This window comes from Fistularia commersonii, chromosome 17 (assembly GCF_037954325.1).
Source record: "Fistularia commersonii isolate RoL2024-O1a breed Wild chromosome 17, RoL_Fcom_v1.0, whole genome shotgun sequence".
Taxonomy (NCBI): domain Eukaryota; kingdom Metazoa; phylum Chordata; class Actinopteri; order Syngnathiformes; family Fistulariidae; genus Fistularia; species Fistularia commersonii.
The window spans coordinates 7,716,029-7,737,863 of NC_141300.1; the positions used below are offsets into that span (position 1 = coordinate 7,716,029).

A 21,835-nucleotide genomic window follows, 5' to 3' on the forward strand; every position below is an offset into this window, starting at 1 on the left:
TTGAGAGCCGGAGCGCGTTAGCCGTGACCATCCGGAATATTTTACAATTTCGTCCAAATTTGTTGGAGGGAAAAATGTTTTGTTTTCCGATTGCGATTTGTTATTAGCACGTTTCAGAGGATTTTATGTTATTTTTATAAAGAGACGAGACCCTTCAGCTGTAGATGAATAAGCTCTTAGACGGTCGCTGTTAAAATACTTTTGAATACGAAAAAGCAGCTTAATCCATATTTAGAAACATCTATATTTGAAAATTGAGATGCACTCGGTGTATCACAATTATACAATGAATCTTAAGTATGGGGTGGGCGCTTCTGTTAAAACTGCAAATATGCGCAAATATGTGAAAATTTCGTTTTTCAGTCATCATTAACTGACACTTTTTTTTCTTTTAGTTTTCGTCCTTAGCAACCCAGTCTGTGGGGGCAGGTCTGCAGTTCTTCTTCAATAAAATATAATTTATGTTCAGTGGCAAAAGGACCACAGAACACGAGTCATTTTTCTCATTGTTCTTCATCACTCATCTACCTTCTGGTCTGTTAACATAAGAAACATATAAAGCTCTGCCCTTCATCATTACACCGATTATATTTCCCTTCTAACAAGGAGAATAATGCAATATAGGATGGATTGAATTATGTAGATTTGGTGGCGGTGGTGGGGTTTCTACTATGATTTTGGGTCGATTATCTCTAAAACATATATATATGTATATATATATATATATATATGTGTGTGTGTGTGTGTGTGTGTGTGTGTGTGTGTGTGTGTGTGTGTGTAATATATACATATGGTCCCACTGAGGAACCACTTTCCAAGTGACGTCATTAATAACTTAAAGAAACTTTTCCCCTCTCCTACATTTGTGTTAAACTTTGTCGGTTCTTCGCCACTGAAACAGTTTAAATATTAAGCCGTTGTGAAAGTTTAAGTTACCTTAATTCATATCAATGCCAAATTTATTTTAACAGAACTGCGGATCCGTTCATAATTATCTATCATTGATAGGTAAAACACATAATACGTTCTGTAAATGACGCAGGTACATTGCTGTTATACGAATCTAAATGTTTCTTTCTCTGGAAATCTGATTTCTGTTTTGAGAATAAGAGAGTGAGTGTTTCTCAAAGTGCGCGGTCAAAAAACCAAACGCACTTATTCCAGTCACGGCAATCCGTGCAGAGGCAGGGAAGGTGACCGCTGCTTTTAAATGTGGTGTGTGTGAGAGAACCTTCCAAGCGAGGTGTTGCGGCAAAAATAAATTGAAAACCCACGTCAATAGTTACACCCAAATTAGTTTTTGTCAATGTCAACGGTAAAACGAGAGAAGTTTGTTTACAGACACCGGGTCATCGTATCCAAGATTTTAAAAAAAGGGGGCATCGTCCCACGACCGCGACAGGACTCGAACCTGCAATCTTCTGATCCGAAGTCAGACGCCTTATCCATTAGGCCACGCGGCCGACGACAACAGGGGTCGTAGAACTATATTTATTCCAAAATATCAAAAATACCAAAATACCAAAATATTCCAAAATATCATATCACGGCGAAATCGTGAATATCGACGATTTCCATGTGTGATTGTGAACAATTGGTTCTTGCTGTGATTGTTATCGAGTCATGTATTCGTCCGTTAGCATGTAACGCCCCTGGTGAGTCGTCCCGTTCCACGCACACACAGTCCTCCGGATCGCCAGGGGTCGCTAACATTCACACCCCCGTGTGTTCTCACAACCGTTTGGCGAAGCCACGCGCTGAATTTCGAGAATTTTCTTAGCTTCAAAATTATTATTATTTTCTATACATGTTGCAAGCCTTCGCCGGTGTTTTCCGTCAGATAACAAACCCCGCAAGAGTGACCTAAAATGATTGTCTTGTTAAGCTAACATTAGCCGTGACGCGGTGTTGGTCAAGGGAACCAGATGGTTGATTTGGGTAACTCAGCTTGGACTCGGTGCAATGACTTTATTCAGGTAGTTAGTTACCTTTCTTCTTAAATTACTATTAACTCTTACTTAGCAATGTTTCTCTGTTCTTGTTATAAAAACTTGCGTTTGCCAGTCCTGTGAATTTGGCCTGACAGCGTCAATAAGTAATTGGAGCTTCTTAACTAGTGTTTAAGGCAGAGTAGGGGAATGGATGAGTGCTGGATGCCATCGCACGATCAATTATTCATGCGTGACAGCTGTATCCTGACGTGATGTGCATGTTTCATGTCTTCAAGTTGTGAGGAGTTCCGATCAAGGTGATGCGGGTGTTGCGCTGTCCTCTGCCAAAGTGCCTCTTCTCTATACAAACATGTCTTCGGCGCCTCTACTCCGCCAAGCCTCACCACATCCAGGGCCAAGACTCCCCAGAAACTCGCCTGAACCCCCTTAACATTCAGATGCTGTCGAAAAATCTGCACGAACAGATCTTTCGAGGGTTGGAACCAGAGTATAGAGAAGAGGATGTGCAGCGCAGCATCAGCCACTTGCAGAAGCATCAGCTGTGGGGAAAGGAAACCGCACTGCTGCCCGACGTGCTGCTGAAGCTTTCCAATATGTTTGGTAATAATATTGATGAACACTTTCGGATTTTGGCCCAGAATCAGAGCCTCCCTTACCTTGAGGCTGCAGCCCAGCTACAGCAAGCCACTTTGCCAGCCATGCCTCAGGAGTGGGCTTGGGAGGCAGGCTGGACACGCTACGGACCAAACGGGGAGAGTCAGAAAGTGGCTTTCCCCGATGAGAGAGCTCTTGTGTTTGACGTGGAGGTGTGCATGTCAGAGGGACAGTGTCCCACACTAGCCGTTGCTGTCTCTCCAACCAACTGGTGAGTAAGTGTAACAAAGTTGTTTTTTTTCCAGAGCATTTTAAATTATCAAATGTCCTTTACTTTATGTATCAGAAAAACTTGTCTGTGAATATTAGTGTTCTGTCCATTTTGTATTTGCTTTTTTTTTTCTTTTTTACAGACCAGGTATGTCTGCATGTTTACCTGCATGACATCGTGTTGTTCACCTAACAGAATCCAATCTACGCTACAGTACAACCCTCTGTTCTTCTTATGTGACAACTCAAAAGTTTTTTTAGTCCGACTTACTGTTGCCAGTTTAGCTGGCACATTAAGATGATTGCAAATTGATGAATTAACAATCTGAAATTGACATATTTATGATACTGAATTGATGCTCAGAAAAGCTGGTTATTACTGCTTACCAGTGTTGTGTGAACATTGTGAACACAGTTTTGGTTTAGCCATGTTAAACTGAAGCTCAAATATAACCTGTTTCATTAAGTTAGAATCCTCTTTAAACCAGAATATTGGTAGCAGCTCCATAAATCCACTATCATCGGCACTTAAGAGAATATGTAGCTTTTAAATGTAATTTTTCCCAGCTTGTTTATCTTGCTTGCCAGGTACTCGTGGTGCAGTAAACGTCTGATAGAAGAGCGATACTCTTGGTCAAACCAGCTGACGCTTGCTGACCTCATTCCGCTGGAGACACCGGTCAACAGTGTCCGTCCTCCTGGTGGTGTTTGGAAGGAGAGGCTCGTAGTGGGTCATAATGTCAGTTTTGATAGGGCTCACATAAAGGAGCAATATTTACTCAAGGTCAGTATTCAGAGGGTTCTGAATTTGCGTTTACTCTCATTCAGTTTTTTTATGCTGAATGTTTTTACTCTGTCATCATGAAGCCTCAGCAATATATCAGTATAGATGTAATATCAGCCATATATGACACTGACTTTTTAAGGCCAGGACCTTTGAAAAATCATATTATTGTTTTACATTGTTGGGTCATTTTTTTCGTTGCTGACAGTTTTGCAATAGCTCAGTCAGTTATTGTTAATTTGCTCAGCATGTTTGTTTAAAGTGCCCTTCAGATGAAGAAAATGTGTAAAGTCCTGAAATGACTTTAAAAATCAGGGGGAAGTCCACCACTATCAGCTCAGAATTTACTGTGAATCAACTGGCAACTATGACGGCATTCAGGAAAATATCAGTAACTTATCAGAAAACAAAGACGGAATTTTCTTTTTCATATTCTCAATGGCTGAAATTCTACATTTGGGAGTAATGACTTTGAGTAGTGCATTTCTCGCCCCCTTGCTGAGGTTTTTTGTATGTTCTATCTGTGAGGCTGCGAAGAAAGCATTTTCATTTATGCGCACATTTTATGGCCATGTTGTAAAAAATAAAGGTACATTTTTTTCCCTTCTTATAGGGCTCTAAGGTACGCTTCATGGACACCATGAGCCTTCACATGGTCATCTCAGGGCTGACTGGGTATCAGCGTACACTGTGGATGGCCAGTAAACTGGGCAAGAAGAGGGGCCTTCAGGATGTCAAGCAGCACATTCGGAAACCAGGACAGAAAAGGGAAGGACCAATGGTTTGTGCCGGTTTTTTTATATTTTCATATAAAATATATATAGACATTCTTCATGTGTCTGTCTTGGATCTCTCTTTCTCTCTTCCTTTTATTTTAACACTTATATTCCTTGTCGGAATCAAATGTTTCACAGCTGAGAGTTTCAAACCTTTTATAGCTTTTAAAGTCCTCAGAAGCAAATTCTCCTTTAAGGTTATTGGTCCTTATAAATGAAATGTAACCATACTTATTTTCAGTTAGATTTATAATTGGTGGTGTTGCTGGTCTGCTTGTGCTGAAAGAGAAGCTTTTAAGCTTCGGTTTAGTTAACGTGACAATCTGAAAACTAGAGTTGCTGCGGTATCTTATAACTTTGTTCGACACCCAATGTTTTTTGACACCAATATTAGTCACTGTTTGCTCAGGCATATGCTGCCTCTGCACTTAGGTCGAAACCAAAAGTAAGTGCTTTAGTGAGTACTTGAATGCCACAATACTTGTGAAAATGCATCTGAATGCATTGTTAAGCTGCCTCTCAAAAGCATTTTATCTAACGTAGTTCTGCTTCTGAAATTTTAATAAACACATTTTCAAAGTTGTTTTCATAAAGTTTCAATTTTTAAAATGTTTTTGCTGTAATTTTGTGCTGAATTCTCAGCAAGTTCAGAATATCTTCTGTCTATGTCATCACAGCATTATTGCTTTGATTTTAAATACAATACGGTGAGCCACATCAACAAGCAAATTTTTAACTTCAGACAATAATTATCAAAAATGATGTTCACCAAACATTGATTCAGTCAAGCTGTGGGTAGTTACTTTATTTATCATGATTTTGGTACCATGACAAAGACATGTTGATTCTGAACATTTTGTCATTTTATAGGCATTAGAGATTGGAAATCAGTGACTGGGTATAAATATAGATGTATTTATATGACCTGAGTTATAAGCATTGACTGATAAGCCCCTTAAGTTTTAGACACAACAAAGAATAATTTGGTTTTTAAATTTTATGTTTAATTGAGTTAGTTCATATACAGTCTTAATAGAATGTGTGGGAACAACTTCAACTTCTGAAACAATTATTCAGATCATATATGCAGGGGTAATCTCCCATTGGTCATTTGTCCTGAAAGTCTGATTTTGTTCATTAAAGTCCCGGTGTGTGCGTGTGTGTTTGTGTGTGCGTGTGTGCGCGCCTGTGTGTGTGTTTGTGTGTGCGTGTGTGCGCGCGCGCGCGTGTGTGTGTGTGTGTGTGTGTGTGTGTGCCTGTGCCTCTCTGTGTGTCTCCACACAGATTGGTTCTTGGGACTGGGTGAATATTAGCAGCATTAACAACCTTGCCGATGTCCATACTTTGTATGTGGGAGGGCCGCCACTACAGAAAGAGGCGAGAGAGACCTTCATAAAGGGCAGCATGATGGATGTCAGGAGCCGCTTCCAGGTGTGAGGTTCATTATAAATCCCGTGTACGGTTGTCAGCAATCAGGTGTATCCTTGTCGCCAAGTTGGTTGGTGGTCTGAATTTTCCCATTCATCTTGGGCTTGCATGTAGCCATAATTTTTTCCTCTGTTACCACCTATAGGAGTTAATGCAGTATTGCGCTTTGGATGTCCAGGCTTCTCATGAAGTCTTTATCGAGCAACTGCCCCACTTCCTTGAGAGGTACGTTTTATTTTAACCTACATATGAATTGAAACTCCTTCTTAAGCCAACGCTGGATATTTACTTGTCATCTGTAATTTTTTTGAGGTGCCCTCATCCAGTAACATTTGCTGGAATGCTCGAGATGGGTGTGAGCTATCTGCCTGTCAATCGGAGCTGGGACCGTTACCTGGATGATTCTCAGGACATTTACGAAGAGCTGCAGGAGGAACTAAAGAAGTCGCTGATGAGTCTCGCCGATGACGCCTGTCACCTACTTCAGGATAACAAGTGAGGGGTGCAGTTTAAATGACTGCAGCTTGAGTCAAATTCTTAACATGATGAAGTTATATAATTCATAGGTTTAGGTTCTGACTAGAACTTTGTATATTCAAGTTATTGGTGTGTTTTGTTCTTAGATGTCAAAATGTCTTCTTTTTTTCTCCAGATTCAAGGAAGATCCCTGGCTTTGGGATCTTGAGTGGGATATACAAGAGTTCAAGCAGAAGAAATTGCCAATCAGCAAGAAGAAATCCTCTAAGAAAGCCACTGAGAAACAAATGATTTCTCCTCTTCCTGAGTATGAGGAAGGTAGAAACTCATTTGTGCATTTGTTTTCAAGAATTGATTTATCAGGGTTTAAAATTATTAATAGACATTTTTATGTGTTTCTTCAGTAAATCATTCAAGTTGTTGTGCTTTTAGACCCTGGTCCACCATCTGAAGAGGAGATGGCGGCATCTTGTCCCAGCAGGCTAGCTGTGGATAAGCTAAAGGAAACAGTGAACCGACTTCCCAAGAGAAGGCAACATCTGCCTGCGCATCCAGGGTGAGTCTCCCAACATTTCTGACAAAGACACCCATAAACATTTCACACTTGCTGGAAAGCGGTTTACAGGAACACATCCACTTCCAAGGATCAGAAAAAGCTTGGTCAAAAGTGTCTTCCATTTGTTCATCAATTTATTCATTTTCCTCTTTGGTTGTATCCGCTTTGTCATGTCATCAGGTGGTACCGTAAGCTGTGTGAGAAGATGACTAATGAAGACAATTGGTCACCTGGAGCCAGTCTCATTAGTCTACAGATGAGAGTGACTCCTAAGCTGATGGGTCTGACATGGGATGGATTTCCCCTGCATTACACAGAAAAACATGGCTGGGGTTATTTAGTGCCTGGACGCAGGGATAACTTGAATAGTCAGGCAGAGAATTCAGGGCCAGTGTGCCCACACAGGTATTGAACACACTGCTCTAGGATAATGGGTTAGCTGTTGTGTTTTGTCATTGTCTAGGACATAATTTTGTTTCCAATTGAAACTGCTGTGTGTAAGCATTCTGTCTTTCACAGTGTGATTGAAAGTGTTTACAAGGAGTATTGTGAGATGAACAGCAAAGACCAGCCAAACTTTGTGGACTCCACTCTATCTGAAGAACACATGTTGACAGACAGCACAGTTTGGGCAAAGGTACATCAGTAGCCCTGAATACAATTCACAACTGTGAGAATTCTTGTTTTCCTTAGTAGAACCCATCAGAAAGTAATCTAACAGTTGTATGCCCCCCTGCATCGAATTGCTGCAGGGAAAAGTTCAGATCTGCACACACTTAAACAAGCACACACTTAGACATGTTTCTCAGCGGGTACTCTCTGATATAAACTGTATTAATTTCGATGTTAAACCGCAGGTATGACTATATAAGCTAAAGGAGACACATCAAACCCTTCTTACATATCGAGTAGCGGTCACATAACAGACTGTGGCACATAGAGCCTTGGATCATTTGTTGTTATAATGAAAAACATTTTAACATACAACCTGACTGACTTTGACATACAACCTGACTGAAGTTGTGTGTCTTCACCTCATTGCAAGGCGGAGGAGTTAAGTTCCCTGGAAAGCTTGGCTGAGGACAATGCTGTTCGAGTAATGAAAAATGAGGTGAGTGAATTGTTTTTTTGCTGGTATTTTGGTGATGCTTCTTGACCTTGTACACTTGGCGCTGTAAATGCTGTCAATGCTCAACAGGCAAAAATTATAACACCATAGTAAGCTTCATACCTAACAGGGTCTTTTTGGACGTGCGGTGCATGACTCCTTTATCTCTATGTTCTTCTGTGGGAAAAAAACAGTCCCAAAACCATCATTATATCTCAGAAGCGAGCCAGTGCCCTTATCACCATGGAAACGGCCCCTACAATGATGTAGACCTACCGGGATGTTGGTTTTTCAAATTACCCCATAAGGTGAGGTATATGGTTTAGTGTTTACTCGTGTATCGAGCCACTTTCTCCTAACAGTGTGTGTAAAATTTCAGGATGGCAATCTCAACAATGTCGGCAGTCCTTTTTCAAAAGACTTTCTTCCTAAAATGGAAGATGGCACTTTGAGGTCGGGTAGAGGTGGAACCAATGCTACACGTGCTCTGGAGATCAACAAAATGATGTCATTCTGGAGGAATGCTCATAAACGTATAAAGTAATAAAGGCATTATTTTAATAATTTTATCACAATTATTTTTCAACCTCAAAGATCTGTCTTTGATTCCTTTTCAGCTCTCAGATGGTCGTGCGCTTACGAAAGGCAGAGCTTCCTACTTTTGTCACCAGGTTTGTGTTATATATTTCTATCATGTTTCTAAAAAGTCATATGGTGTGGAGAATATATTATTATATACAATTTGTATTTATCAAAGACACAAAGACTTCGATGAAGAGGGGCAGTATGGCGCCATATTACCACAGGTGGTCACAGCTGGTACGGTAACACGGAGGGCAGTGGAGCCAACTTGGCTTACAGCAAGTAATGCACGAGTAAGAGGCAAATAGAACAAAGAAAATTTTAATTTTCCCTGATGTATCTACTTGTTCCACAGGTGAATAAAATCTGTCTGTACTGTTTTGTGTTTGCAGAAAGACAGAGTTGGCAGCGAGCTGAAGGCGATGGTACAGGCACCACCTGGGTACCACCTGGTGGGAGCAGACGTAGACTCACAAGAGTTATGGATTGCAGCTGTGCTTGGAGAAGCTAATTTTTCCAGCATGCATGGTCAGATTCATCAGATTAGTCGCTTTTAAGCTTTAGCACCATGAGTACATCAAAGTTATCCAGTGTGCTGTCATCTCATCTCCCTGCAGGTTGCACAGCATTTGGGTGGATGACCCTTCAGGGAAAGAAGAGTCAGGGCACAGATCTGCACAGTCGCGTTGCTGATGCTGTGGGTATCAGCCGTGAACACGCCAAGGTGTTTAACTATGGGCGCATCTATGGCGCAGGACAGCCGTTTGCTGAAAGGCTGCTGATGCAATTCAACCATCGCCTTAGTCAGACTGAAGCTGCTGGCAAGGCCAGGCAGATGTACGCTTTAACTAAGGGCATACGCAGGTACCCTTTTCACCTTAAACCTCAACAAATGTTTTCAATTCCTTAGAACTTCCCTTAGAATTTTTCATTCATCAAAACGATCAAATTAGATGTTTCTACTGCAATACCAGTTACTCTGGAAAGAGAAGACAAGCTCCCAATTTTCACAATTATTTGTACTTGTTGTTAAACAAGTTTTCTGAACCATTTGCTAATTTGAATGGAAACAGACTCAAATTTCACCTTTTTGCTTTTGCTAGATACTGTTTGTCAGAGGAAGGGGAGTGGCTGGTCAATGAACTGGACATCGAGGTAGAGAGGGAAGACGACCGAAGTGTCTCTCTCCAGGAGCTGCGGAGGATCAGTAAATTGGCCTCACAATGGTAGGTGAACATACTGAATATAAACAACCCCCCAGAAGTAATTCAGCTTTCCTTCTTAAAATTGCTCAAGCTCTAGGCGGAAGAGGTGGGATATAGTGGAAAAACGCTTGTGGTCCGGAGGAACAGAGTCGGACATGTTCAATAAATTGGAGAACATCGCCCACTCAGCCCAGCCAGCCACCCCTGTCCTGGGCTGTAGGATCAGCAGAGCTCTAGAGCCCAGCGCAGTGAAGGGTGAGGTAAGGTGGACCACCTGTGAACAACCTTATCAAAACAACATGCTTTTGCACATGTGTTCGTGTCGAACACATCTACAAACCATATTAGAAAACTTTTTTTTTTTTTGTGGTGATATTTGGACAAGGAAGATTACAATAACAATAAATTTATGGATTTTTTTTAATGTAATGTACAAACTGGTCTGTAAGGAAAACTGTAAGAGCCCAAATGTTCCTAATAGTATTTAATTGATCCTTTATGTTTCTCTCATTTACGTTTGGAAAGAATTTAAAAGTCAAGCACATGGTGAATAGTCTGTAACAAGGAGCATGAATTAACTGACAAAAATGTCAGTTTGATATCAGACACCAGTGGGACATTTCTGTCTTTCTGTCATTATGATTTTCATTCTACTTACATGAGTCAGTTAGGCATTAAATTCAAATGTTCAACATGAGGTGAGTTTTAACTGGAGAATAACTGCTTTGGACAAGCAAACAGTCTGTAAAAGATCTTTTCATTGCTTGGTATCCTTCACCAGTTCATCACCAGTAGAGTAAACTGGGTAGTGCAGAGCTCTGCAGTGGACTACCTACATCTAATGCTGGTGGCAATGAAGTGGCTCTTTGAGGAACATGGCATCGATGGCCGTTTCTGCATCAGCATCCATGACGAGGTGCGATACCTGGTCCGCAGTGAAGACCGATACAGAGCTTCACTGGCACTCCAGATCACCAACCTACTGACACGGTTAGTTGACCGCTTGATACATGCTTAAACCTGCTGGAAGCATTCACAGTAGAATTACCCAGATGTTTGTTTTTTATGGTACTGTCTTTCAGGAGTATGTTTGCACATGCGTTAGGCATGCAGGACCTTCCACAGTCAGTGGCTTTCTTCAGTGCAGTAGACATCGACAAGTGTCTGAGGAAGGAGGTCAATATGGACTGCGTGACCCCTTCAAACCCCCCCGGAGTAGAGCGAAGATATGGCCTTTCACCCGGTTAGTGTTTCACTGACATGTTTTTCAGCAACAGTAAGAAGCCTTCAGTGCTAAATGCACTTATCGCCTTACTTTTGTAAAATACCCAATATTACAATGATCCCTGAACAAACTAATATTATAATAATTTATCCTTTATTAATCCCTGTGGGGAAATTTGTTCTCTGCAATTAAGCCATCATGGATGAACCATGAGCATTAGGCAAGCCGTCCATCGGCACCAGGGGAGCACTTAGGGTTTCAGTGTCTTGCTCAACAACACTTTGACACACGAGGAGGAGCTGGGAATCGTACCAGGAATGTTTGGTTCCAGAGACAATTCTCTTCCTCCTGCACCACGCCACCCCTAAACCTCTTTCCTCCCAAGTATACAAACGTGAATGATCTCCTGCTAGTTAGCTCAGTGAAAGGATGATAGCCTACTTGCTTGAAATAGACCTAAAATACAAATTCTAAGAACTCTCTAACGTAACATGTTGTAATGCAAGCACAAACCGAAGTAACGATGCAGTTACAAGATAAAAGATTAATGAAAAGAGACATCTTCCTCAGTGGTGTTGAGGCAATTTCATTCATATAAGAACAGTCAAACTTCTGACCATAAAACAGAAAAAAGTACTTATAATTTAATAAACTTTTTAAAGAAATAAGAAACAATACTCATTGAGAACATAAGCTACACATGAGAATAAAAGAAAGTATAACCAAGGTTATACACGACGGTCAGAAAGAGCTGCTACTGGTGACTTTTCTCTGTGAAACAGATTTTCTTTCGATGACGAAAAAAGAATTTTAAATAATGTGTGCTTGCAGGTGAAGCTCTGGACATTTACCAAATCCTTGACACGACCAATGGTTCCCTGGACAAAAGAAGATAGCACTTAGTGGGTCAAGTGACTTGATACATCCAGTGCCTCGAGGCTCGTCAGCATCTTGACCAGCCTGAACTTGAAGATGCGTGTAACAAAGAGAAGCACTTTAGGTCTTCATTTTCTCTTCTTCTGTTTGGGTTCTTGTGTCTCTTCTGTGTTCTCCATCTCTGTGGTCTGAAAGGAATAGAAAAAAGAAGTGGGCCAAGGTTAATGGGAGCAGATGGTATAGGGAAGGGAAGGGAAAAGTCAAATACTGCTTTTAAAATGCTCTGACGGACGTAGCTTCATGCATCTCAAGGGGGGAAAGAAACATTTCAAAAGTTAAGAAAAGCTTTATCAGTGATCCTAATTGAAAGAAAAGAAATCAGGAAATCATTTAAGACATTTTAGTGGTCGCAAATTTCAAATGGCACTGACCTCCTGGTCTTGCAGAGCTGCGTCCAGCGTCACAATGTTGATTCGAAAATCCCTTGAGGTGCTGAGTTTCATGTACTGCATCAGATTAACCTGGACATCAGACACAGCTGTAATACACTGTTCAGGGGTTTACTGCATTTTTCCGAGTGTGAGCTTTATATCCACCCTAAATAAGAAAGGTCACAGATACCTTGGATTTCTTCGAGAGTGTGATGAGATATTTCTCATACTGTTCAATACTGAAGATCAAGTTAGGGATAGCCTTCGTCTCGCGCAGAAGTTTTGCCTAAGAGAATATTGTACAGCAAATAAAGCAGCAAATGGTGTTACTGCTTACTATCTGTTTTAAAGTTATACAGTGAGTCATTGAATATTTACAGCTTAAATAAGAGTTAAAAATGTTAATCAGAATTATCATATAATGACAGATGTGCATACAGAAGCAGCAGGATTCACTTCGTTCTTTTTCTTTTTCTTCTTGTCATCAGCACCTCCACTGCTTTCATCACTCTGGTGAAGTAAAAATATCAAACTTTTTGTTTTCCTGGTGCTGTTAATTTATGTGACACACTTGAAACCATCTTGGCCTGTACCTGCACATATGTGATGAAAGAGTAGCACTGTGGTGTCAGGTGGGAGCCGGAAAGTTTTACCTTTGCAGTGGAAAAGATGACGTAAGACAAACATAACGGCAACAATACTGACAGTTTAAATTCATAAAAAGGTTCCTATCACGTACCAACTTCTCAAAGCGTGTGGGTAGAGCGTTGTTCTGACTGGCGCAAATTTGGATGTACTAGAACATGATGCGGAGGGAAACGAGTCAAAACAAGACAATATAGAAACAAAAGTCTTACACAGAGAATTGATAGTATAGTGGACGATTACACACATATTTGACCAGGGTGGTGAGGATTGTGTATGTGCGAGTCAGCTCTCTCAGCAGCGTTAATGTACAGGTGCCAGGCAGCAGAGCTGTCTGGACCATCTCATTTAATGCCGTCATAAGAGTCCCAAGCTGCAGCGTCACTGCTTTCCCTACAGGATCCTGCTGGCCTGCAGTCTGTGTGGTCTCTGAAACACCGCAATAACCAAACATAAACACAAAAAAAATCCATGGCATCCCTCTAAAACTTTTAAAAAGTGAAGTAGTTCAAAGGGGGTTCTTACCGGAGCCTGATTGGTCTGTGGCCATCTGGCTTTTCTTCCTCGCTATCAGCCAGTCCACTTCATCCAGCACCTTGTCCACTTGGGACAGGACCTGCAGCTGTGGCAAGGCATTGTAAGTATTGACAAAAGAGAATTTAAAACAACTTGGATTTAGAGACAACACTGAACTCACTGTCGCCGCTGTTGCTGTCTTCATGTTTATCATGGCAAAGTGAGACTGGTTTTCCACCTCCACATCCTGATAATGGAGAATATGGGGTAGTGAATTTCTCAAACACAGAAAGAGAATAAAAAGTAATGTTTCAACTTTCACACTATTTCTGTTCAGGAAATAAATAAATGTAAGTCTGATAAATTAATACCCGAATAAATCAAGAAATATATGAATATAATAAACTGCTAACGTGTTAATTTTCAATTAGACAAAATAGTAATTTTTGCAACTTGTTTCCCATAATATAGGTTTTTGGTTGAATGTTTTACTCATTACCAGCTGATATCACACAACTGCTTGGCCTGTAATTGCATGTACCTGATCAATATCTCCTAGCTGGCTGTGAATGTCTTGGCAGAGCTCCAGCAACAGGCTAACTGGGCTCTTAAAGAGCACATGTAGATTGAAAAGAAGCGACAGCAGCCCCTTAGAGAAAGCAGGATCCTCTAAAGGATAAGAAAGAAAGTCAACTCTTGAGTGCCCTTCAACATCAGAGCTGCAAAAACCACAATTTATAAACTCGCTCACCAAAACTGGTCTCTTTGCAGATCTTTATGGTCCACTTGATCATCTGAGCAAACTGTGAGAAAAACAGTAATATCAACAGCCGAACTGATCCTCAACTTGCACTAAACAGGGCATGTTCGGATACCCTACCTGCTCGGAGGAGGGCTTTAACTGAAGTGACAGAACACTCAGAATGCTGACGAGCAGCTGAGCCTCTTTGCTGTTGAAGTCCTCCTCTCCTCTGCTTAGCTGGGTAAACAGCGCCCTCTGGTGACAAGCGATGCACGGATGGTGAGTTATGGCGCACACATGACAAAACAATTTTAATTTTGCCGTGCCCACCATTCACCTGAAATTGTCGGATGTAAAAGAAGTTCATCTCTGAGACGTTACCCTCATCTTGCTCAGTATCATCATCTGTGATGTCTAGAAGAAATAATATTCAACTAAATATTTGCATTTGTGCAGGCAGAAGGAATGAATTTGAGGTTTTTATAAAAGTAAATCCCGAACCCATGGCTGAAAGGAGCTGGCCCATTTTGTCTGGGTAGCGTTGCTGGCATGTTGTGAATATCTTGAGCAGTCCTTCCAGACACAGGATGGACAGACTGGACCGCTTCTCTTTTTTCCCTGCATCTTCCGCTGTGCTGGGAATGTTGGTGTACCGCCACATCAGCACACTGCAAAGACCAATCGGGCCACAGCGGTCAAATGTTGCATAAAAACTAAAGTGGATAAGATTTAAGTCAATGGTAATCGAGACCTTGTCATGTCACAGAGAAAGCGGAAGGTCTTGTCCGGGTTTTGCCCTTCTGGCCCGTTAGTGTTTCCGGTTTCTTCCAACTGCTGGATTTTCTGTACTGCTGCACTTACAGAATATCGAACAAATTCTCCACTTGATCGCAGCACTGAAAGAGCCTCTTCTCTGCTCTGACTGCTGTCCCTGGTAATACAAAACAATTGCATCACATTTGTTTGTCCTTTGTAAATTTTCACGTATTGTTCAAAAAGGTTTGTTTAGGCCATTTATTGTGATTTGATTTGGTGAATGAAATCTTTACCTAAAGATAGCAGTGAGGAGGGTCGATATAAAGCCCATAGAGAGCAAACTGCGAGGAGTCTTGTTCGAGGGCTGTCGACCCTTTCCAGATTTCTCCCTGAGGATCTCGGCCAGCTTGTTGTAGCACTTGAAGAGTTCCATGACCTCCTCAAAATGGCCTTTGCTGGAGATTGCATAATGCACACATTAAATCGTCCACTTGAGAACACTTATGATACCTAACGCTTGCTAGTTACCTATAATTGGCTTTGAGGAAGTTGTATTCCATAAGGACCTCATACACTCCCATCACAAGCACAGCATAGATATTATTCTTAACCCCAACACCAGATCCCAAGGAGAACTCGGCCGATTTGTCCTGAATAAAAATCACAGTAGACAACCTCAGTCAAAATACCATTAATCACAGTGGCATTGACTAATTCTGATTAAACTAACTTAATCAGCAGGTAAATATCAATTTATTGTTAAGTACTTGTGTATAATTATACTTTTAAACAGCTGCATTAATTGTAGAAAATGTTTACTGATTCGAAGACTTCCTGTTAAGTCATTTTCCCATTCACTGACAAATATAGCTTAGCTGCACTGATTCCAGGTCACCAGAAAAGCATACCAGTTCAAAGTCTTCCAGTTCACTCTTGATCATCCGTTTTGTCATGCTGTCCAGGATTGTCTGGAGCTCAGACTGGTAGCCTTCTTCACCGTCACAATCTTCGGTGTCACTGTCACTAGTGTTAGCTGGTTGGCGCACGTTTTGAAGCCACAGCAGGCAGTGTACGGTGCATCCCACAAGGTGGGCCTGAGAAAGAACAAACACTGTTTGTAGGAAAGATTTTTTTCAGGAACATCTGCCTGACGAAACTGGAGCCCAAAGGGGGAATATTCCACAGTACCAGTGGCTCCTGGAGGAAAATTTGGTCTCCGTGACCGGTGATGCACGGCTCCAGGTTCACCGGGGGGAGGAGGTCTTGTTCAGGTTCGTAGTACCGTCTCAGCTTAGGACACAAATAGATCGGTCAAGGTTTAAAACCTGAAGAGGATCAAATGAATAGTATATGGTATATCTGAACATATATCCATACCTGTGAGAACAGGGTTTGCATGATAGCACTTGCAAGTTGAGAGTTGCGGCGGAGGACATCATAAAAGCCCTGAAATAAGACCAAATTTTCGTTTGCTTTGTATAAACACACACACACACACATACATGTCTATCTTATACTATTATAAGGCAGGAGGTCCAACATCACAATGGAATTTAATTGTAATATATTACAATTTAGTCATATTTCAGTTATAACTAAGACCAAAGAAGAATTGTAGTCTACTGTTTTAACTGGTAGAATAAAGTTATTTGTCTCTGTTTTCCTTTCAAACGTATTTATCCTATTACTCCAGCACCACAATGTTTAATATGAAGAGTATGCGATGTTGGGAAAAGTTAACTTCAGTTTGGTTAGATTCATTACATGGATGAATACGCTTTAGAAGACAACCCTAACCTCATAGAGCATCAGGCGCACATCAGCCTGCTGGCCGAGGCAGCGGCGCAGGCTGCTGAGGATCTCCAGACAGAATGCTTCGTTGGCAGCAGAGTTATAGCGAGAATGAACGTCCACCTGGATCTATTGCAGACAAACAGCCTTTATAGCGGCACTTAATATTTAACTACCCCCTCTTGTTGTGAAGATCTTCTGAATGTACCTGACTGGATGAGACCGCCTGGCTGCACTGACTGGAGGCCAAGCTGCCCAACACTTTGAAGTTCTTCAGCAGCAACAAGAAACCAGTCACGGCAGACTTCCTTCCATCCAGCTGGCTGCAGGAGAGTCAAGAACTGTCTGAGCTTGTAACGTATCTACACGCGTCAACTTCAAGCAGAGTAAACACTGACACAATGCTGTATATGTACCTAGAGAACATGGCCTTGCGGAGAACTAGAATCAATGAATCTTTCAAAGACATGCTGACCTTCAGCAGGGGCTGGTGAATAAACACAGAGAAATTATTTAATATGACCATCTTAATGTGTGCCATGTGTTTGTGTGTGAATGTGTTTAAGCACCTGGATGGCCTTCAGCAGGCCCTGCACCGTGGCGAGAGGAAGGTACGACAGGTGGTCGAAGGTCTCGATCAGCTTGGAGGACGACTCCAGGAGAATCATGGGAGTGGAGGTAACAATGTCGGAGAAAAGATCTGAGGAGACGGGAAGGGAAATCTGAAAAATACAGCCCGTATCTCAGTGCTGGGGGTCTGACCTGGTGGTTTTATTACCCAAATAATGAGTGACCGGTGAGGCCGTCTTTGTAACCAGTCGGTTCAGAACTTGCTCCAGTATCTCGCCTCTGGTTGTCTCATGCATCTTGCACAGAAGACACAGAAGAGGAAAAGTAATACACGTGTAATCGAGATCTATATTCCAGTTTTTGATTCTGGTGTTACCTTGAAGCTTTGCAACAGCACCTGGCCCCCCAGCTTACACGCCAGCTGGGTTGGGGTCCTGGCCACCGTCATAGACCCTTCTGTGGTTTTGCCAAATGGTCCGGGCTTCGGTCCAAAGGTGTCCATGAGGAAGAAGCCCAGCTGCACCAGACCCTGGGTCACATGATCCCAACCGAACACACTGTAAAGTAAAATATGTCATTATCTAAAGTGGAATCAAACATGGATATGGATCAGCAAAAATCTTAAATCTATATATTTAAAGGCAAAAAAGATGACAGTAAGGTTTTAGAAGTGTTGCCATAACAACCTTCATAATCTTAGACTGAGTAAAGTTATAGGATATCTTTGTTGTTTCTGGGACCTGGTAAGAGTTAAACAACAGCTTGTGCATTGAACACCCAGATCCAGCTCAAAATGATAAGCTTAATTTTTGAGTATTATTAAGATTATAATGTTAAGTGTGGTACTTGTTAAGTAGTTGTAATTTACTTGTATGTTTTAATAACATTTAGAATGTTTGTCGTACCCCTCTTTGACCGCATTTTACATCGGACTCAACTATGACAACAGAAAAACGGGCCATTAATTCCATGAGAGGATGAAGGCCACATGCTAATGAATTAGTTTTCTTCAGTCAGGCTTTGGGCAGTTTGCATCCATGGGGTTGCCACGGATTCCAGAGTTTAAAGTAGACACATCAGAGAAATTTAAAGACAGATGACTGAGAAAAATGTCAGGTGAAGGATTAAAGTAAAAATTCTTAGAATTAAGTAAAGACAACTAGAGGAGGAAAAAAGATGACTACTGCAAAACAGTCACAGATTAAGAAACTCTGAACATTCTCCAAGACTGCAGATCCTTTGCTCAGAATCTGAGTACTAAACTCAAAAGGAAGAATGGTTTTAATGTCATTCTTTGCTCATTTATCACTCATATTTCAATGAAAATATGTGACAAAATAACCCAAACATTAGAATATATATAATATTTCTAACGCATTAATCACAATAGTCTTTTACATGCTTGTATATATATTTAAAATTATTTCCTATTCAAATAGTGGAACTAACGTACATTTAAGATCATCATTTCATGAACAACCATCAGCTTGTATAATCTTTTGCATTTTTTTCCAGACAAATCAAGTACAGATAACGTGTTCTTACCTGTTCTTTACAGTGTCCAGTGTCATCTGAGCAACACTGCTGTATCCAAGCAAAATGTCCTGCAGGAACTTTGAGCCCTGCTGCAGCTGCTCGTCTTTATAGCTCTTAATTATTGCCCCCTTCAAGACCTCAAATACCTACAAATTCAGAAGTTGGAGGTTGAATGTAAATATAGAGAACAGAACTGGGCTAAAGAACCGAGACAGAGGCTTCTCACCTGCTCCTCATAGCGCTGGATACGAGCAACGGAGAGCAACAGGGCGACACTGAAAGAGCAGAGGTCCCCAGAGGAGGTCTACAACGAGATGTGAATGAATTTTGAATTTGGTCATTTAATGCACTTTTCTAAACTGGTTACAGGAGCTGAGTTTAGGTCACCTTAAAGCTTTTAAGGAACTCTCTCCCAAGTTCATGGTCGAGTCTAATGGCGAAGACAATATGGAGGATAACGGTGCCCTCCACGTGCCTTAACTGGTCAGGTGGGATGGATAGAACCTCCAGGTCCAGGCACCTGTGAGGGAACAGAGAAAACCTCAACAAGCACAGCAACGTTTAAAAGAAACCAAACTGAGCGGCAAATTTTGAGGCACTCACTCATCATGTTTCTGCTCTTCATCCAGGGAACGATCTTGCTCCCGAAAATAACCAATGATTCCACCAAGGACCTGTTTCTTGCAACCCTTAAAGGGAGCAAAACTCACATTCAAAGAAGGAAAAATAAGAGAAGAGAAGCTTGCGTGTGACACATCGCTACCTTTGCACATAACAACAGCAGCTGGTAAACTAGTGGAGGAATCTCTTGCAGATCGAGCTTGTTGAGCATCCGGAGCACTTTCTCCACAACAAACTGTAGCTCATCTGAAGACAAGGGCACATCCCTGCACTCACACAGAAAACATAAATAAATCAGAGCTTAACCTTGTAAAATTACAAAACCACTTCAAAGAAATGTCATGAAATTAGATGTCCTCTTCCATCATGTCGCCTTTTTAATGTCACCTTTTTTAATGTCTCTTTTATATTTATTGTTTAATGTCTTTTGTTACCTGTCCTCTGTCCTATGCTGCTGCGACATCCAAATGTCCCCTATGGGGATCAATAAAGTGTTATCTTATCTTACTATGATATGATATTAGCATGGGCAGCAAAAATTTCCCGTTAAGATATTCCAAATGATGCCATATTGTTCTGAAGAAGACAATCACTATCATTTCCACCAGAGCAGGACAGCAGAGTATTTTACCTGAACATGGTTGTCAGGTGGATAACACATTGTGGGTCCCATCTAAAAAAAAAAGATAAAATTAATTCATGATCCGTCTTTTTAGAATAATTACAATGACATTTAGTGTGGTATTGTTTACCACAGAAAGAGCACTGCAGAATCCTACAACAGTAAAGATGTTCTTCTAGCAATAAGAATAAGGTGCGTTCAAATATTTTGAATATCACCTGCTTGAGCAAAGGCTGTTGATTAGCTGTTTCTTGTACTCCTCGCCATCGAGTTCTCCTGACATCACAATTAAACAAAAAAAGCCGCAGATATTAAATTAACCGTGACCCTCTAATATTTTTACCTCAAAAAAAAAATTGCTTGACTGACAGCTCCACTCGTGCGCTCACCTGTGCCGTACTGTAAGGCCTGGCAGGCAGTCAGGGCAGTCAGTACAGTGGGAAACAACTCCAAGGATTTCCCGCTGCCCATTTTCCCCACTTTAATAGCTTCAACAAAAATGGACGCCAATTGTGCAAGAGAGGGTCCAGACAGGGTGTGAGTCTGCATGGAAGGAAATTTGATTTACTGATGCAGTAATACCTGCCGGAAATAGTAAAATCACACATTTGTAGTTGTTTATTTCAAAAGAAAAAAACACAATGATGAGCTTTGGGGGTATTCAAGTAATATCTGTGGTGACAATAGCAATCTTGGACCAAAAGATGTACCGCTGCATCATCAATGGTATCCACATTGATAGTTAACATTGTGTATTCATTTTTAACTAATAACTGCACAAAAATTGTTGGCCATGCACAAATCTTTACTTTCCCCAAAATGTGTATTTCTAAAACAGAAGATTTTGTAAACGCGTTTTTTGGATTAAAAACTCCTTTGATATTCTCATCCTTTTATGAGACCAGCCAAAGCCTACTATTTTACCTCTAGCATCAGAAGCCCGATGATATCAGCAGCCACCTCGGCCTGGAGGTCGCCGGACTCGCAGAGGGGGATGCAGTGCTGGTAAAGCTGAAGTCTGCGGGCCGAGCCCTCAGAAGAGCTGCCGGGAGAGCCTGTGGAGCCAGAAATGAATGAGCTTTATTTACCAAACCATTTTCACACATGCAAGTGATTTGGCTGTGGCAGACAGTTACACCTCGTACTGGCATGGAGGTAAGCAATGACTGGACAAGAACATTGTCCAACATTACAAAATGTAGAAATAAGTGATAATCAGATACAGATGTGAGGTGATGTGTGATATTAAATGTTATTATTAACTAATCACCTTAGATGCTTTGGTTGACGTTTACTCACCTTTAAATAAACTCTTTATCATTGCACCGACCTTCTTACCCTTCAGTGCACTGTTGGTGATCACATTGTTTATCTGCAAGATTCAGAAGTGACAGCTGACTGTTCTGCGAAAGAAAAACTTAAGGTGTTTTGTTTTTGTACCAAAAAGCCAGCTTACCTGTTCCTGTGACAGGGAGGAGAGGTACCTCTGGAGCTCCACGGTGTTTTCTCCCTCTGACAGGGAGAGGATTTTATCCCCTTCAGGCTTCATGACTGGCGAACACCCGGACTGAACCGTTCAGCCGCGAACTTACAATAGAAAGTTAGCAAAGTGTATCTTTTGTAAATCGATCACGAGTATAATGCATATACAAACTCGGGTTGATCGTCTGTGGTCTCACCCGATCGTTTTTTTTTCTTCTTCTTCGCTGTTTGGTAACGCGAACTTCCCGCCAGCGAGCACTTCCGGTCTACGCCCCCCCCCCTTTCCCTTT

At 41.3% G+C, this 21,835-nt stretch overlaps 2 protein-coding genes and 1 non-coding gene across 3 annotated transcripts; 1 reads left to right on the top strand and 2 right to left on the bottom strand.

The window, feature by feature from the left end:
• Positions 1 to 1,390: 1,390 nt before the first annotated feature.
• On the bottom strand, positions 1,391 to 1,463 carry trnar-ucg (transfer RNA arginine (anticodon UCG)). The gene has a single exon. It is a non-coding gene; the product is annotated as a tRNA-Arg (tRNA).
• A 273-nt stretch (positions 1,464 to 1,736) lies between these two features.
• polg (polymerase (DNA directed), gamma) lies at positions 1,737 to 12,801 on the top strand. The gene is made up of 22 exons (XM_086163487.1): positions 1,737 to 2,817; positions 3,405 to 3,600; positions 4,214 to 4,381; positions 5,661 to 5,807; positions 5,950 to 6,029; positions 6,117 to 6,299; positions 6,457 to 6,599; positions 6,714 to 6,837; positions 7,018 to 7,242; positions 7,357 to 7,474; positions 7,883 to 7,948; positions 8,140 to 8,253; positions 8,325 to 8,485; positions 8,563 to 8,616; positions 8,703 to 8,820; positions 8,920 to 9,055; positions 9,145 to 9,391; positions 9,631 to 9,753; positions 9,824 to 9,992; positions 10,514 to 10,722; positions 10,815 to 10,975; positions 11,789 to 12,801. The coding sequence occupies exons 1-22, from the start codon at positions 2,252 to 2,254 to the stop codon at positions 11,851 to 11,853; spliced, it is 3,573 nt and encodes a 1,190-aa protein (XP_086019613.1). The 5' UTR covers positions 1,737 to 2,251; the 3' UTR covers positions 11,854 to 12,801.
• Positions 11,886 to 21,654, bottom strand: fanci (FA complementation group I). The gene is made up of 37 exons (XM_086163486.1): positions 21,520 to 21,654; positions 21,363 to 21,435; positions 20,988 to 21,118; positions 20,453 to 20,606; positions 20,282 to 20,339; positions 20,073 to 20,114; positions 19,584 to 19,707; positions 19,424 to 19,509; positions 19,208 to 19,340; positions 19,047 to 19,124; positions 18,830 to 18,966; positions 17,661 to 17,841; positions 17,493 to 17,580; positions 17,284 to 17,414; positions 17,131 to 17,201; positions 16,923 to 17,037; positions 16,721 to 16,843; positions 16,301 to 16,369; positions 16,112 to 16,213; positions 15,832 to 16,017; positions 15,452 to 15,573; positions 15,217 to 15,378; positions 14,919 to 15,098; positions 14,669 to 14,835; positions 14,505 to 14,581; positions 14,306 to 14,422; positions 14,177 to 14,228; positions 13,967 to 14,094; positions 13,607 to 13,672; positions 13,435 to 13,531; positions 13,157 to 13,338; positions 13,004 to 13,060; positions 12,858 to 12,917; positions 12,703 to 12,774; positions 12,455 to 12,550; positions 12,265 to 12,354; positions 11,886 to 12,021 (listed from the first exon to the last, which is right to left on the bottom strand). Exons 1-37 carry the CDS (start codon positions 21,610 to 21,612, stop codon positions 11,962 to 11,964), a joined length of 3,960 nt encoding a protein of 1,319 aa, XP_086019612.1. The 5' UTR covers positions 21,613 to 21,654; the 3' UTR covers positions 11,886 to 11,961.
• Positions 21,655 to 21,835: the final 181 nt, after the last annotated feature.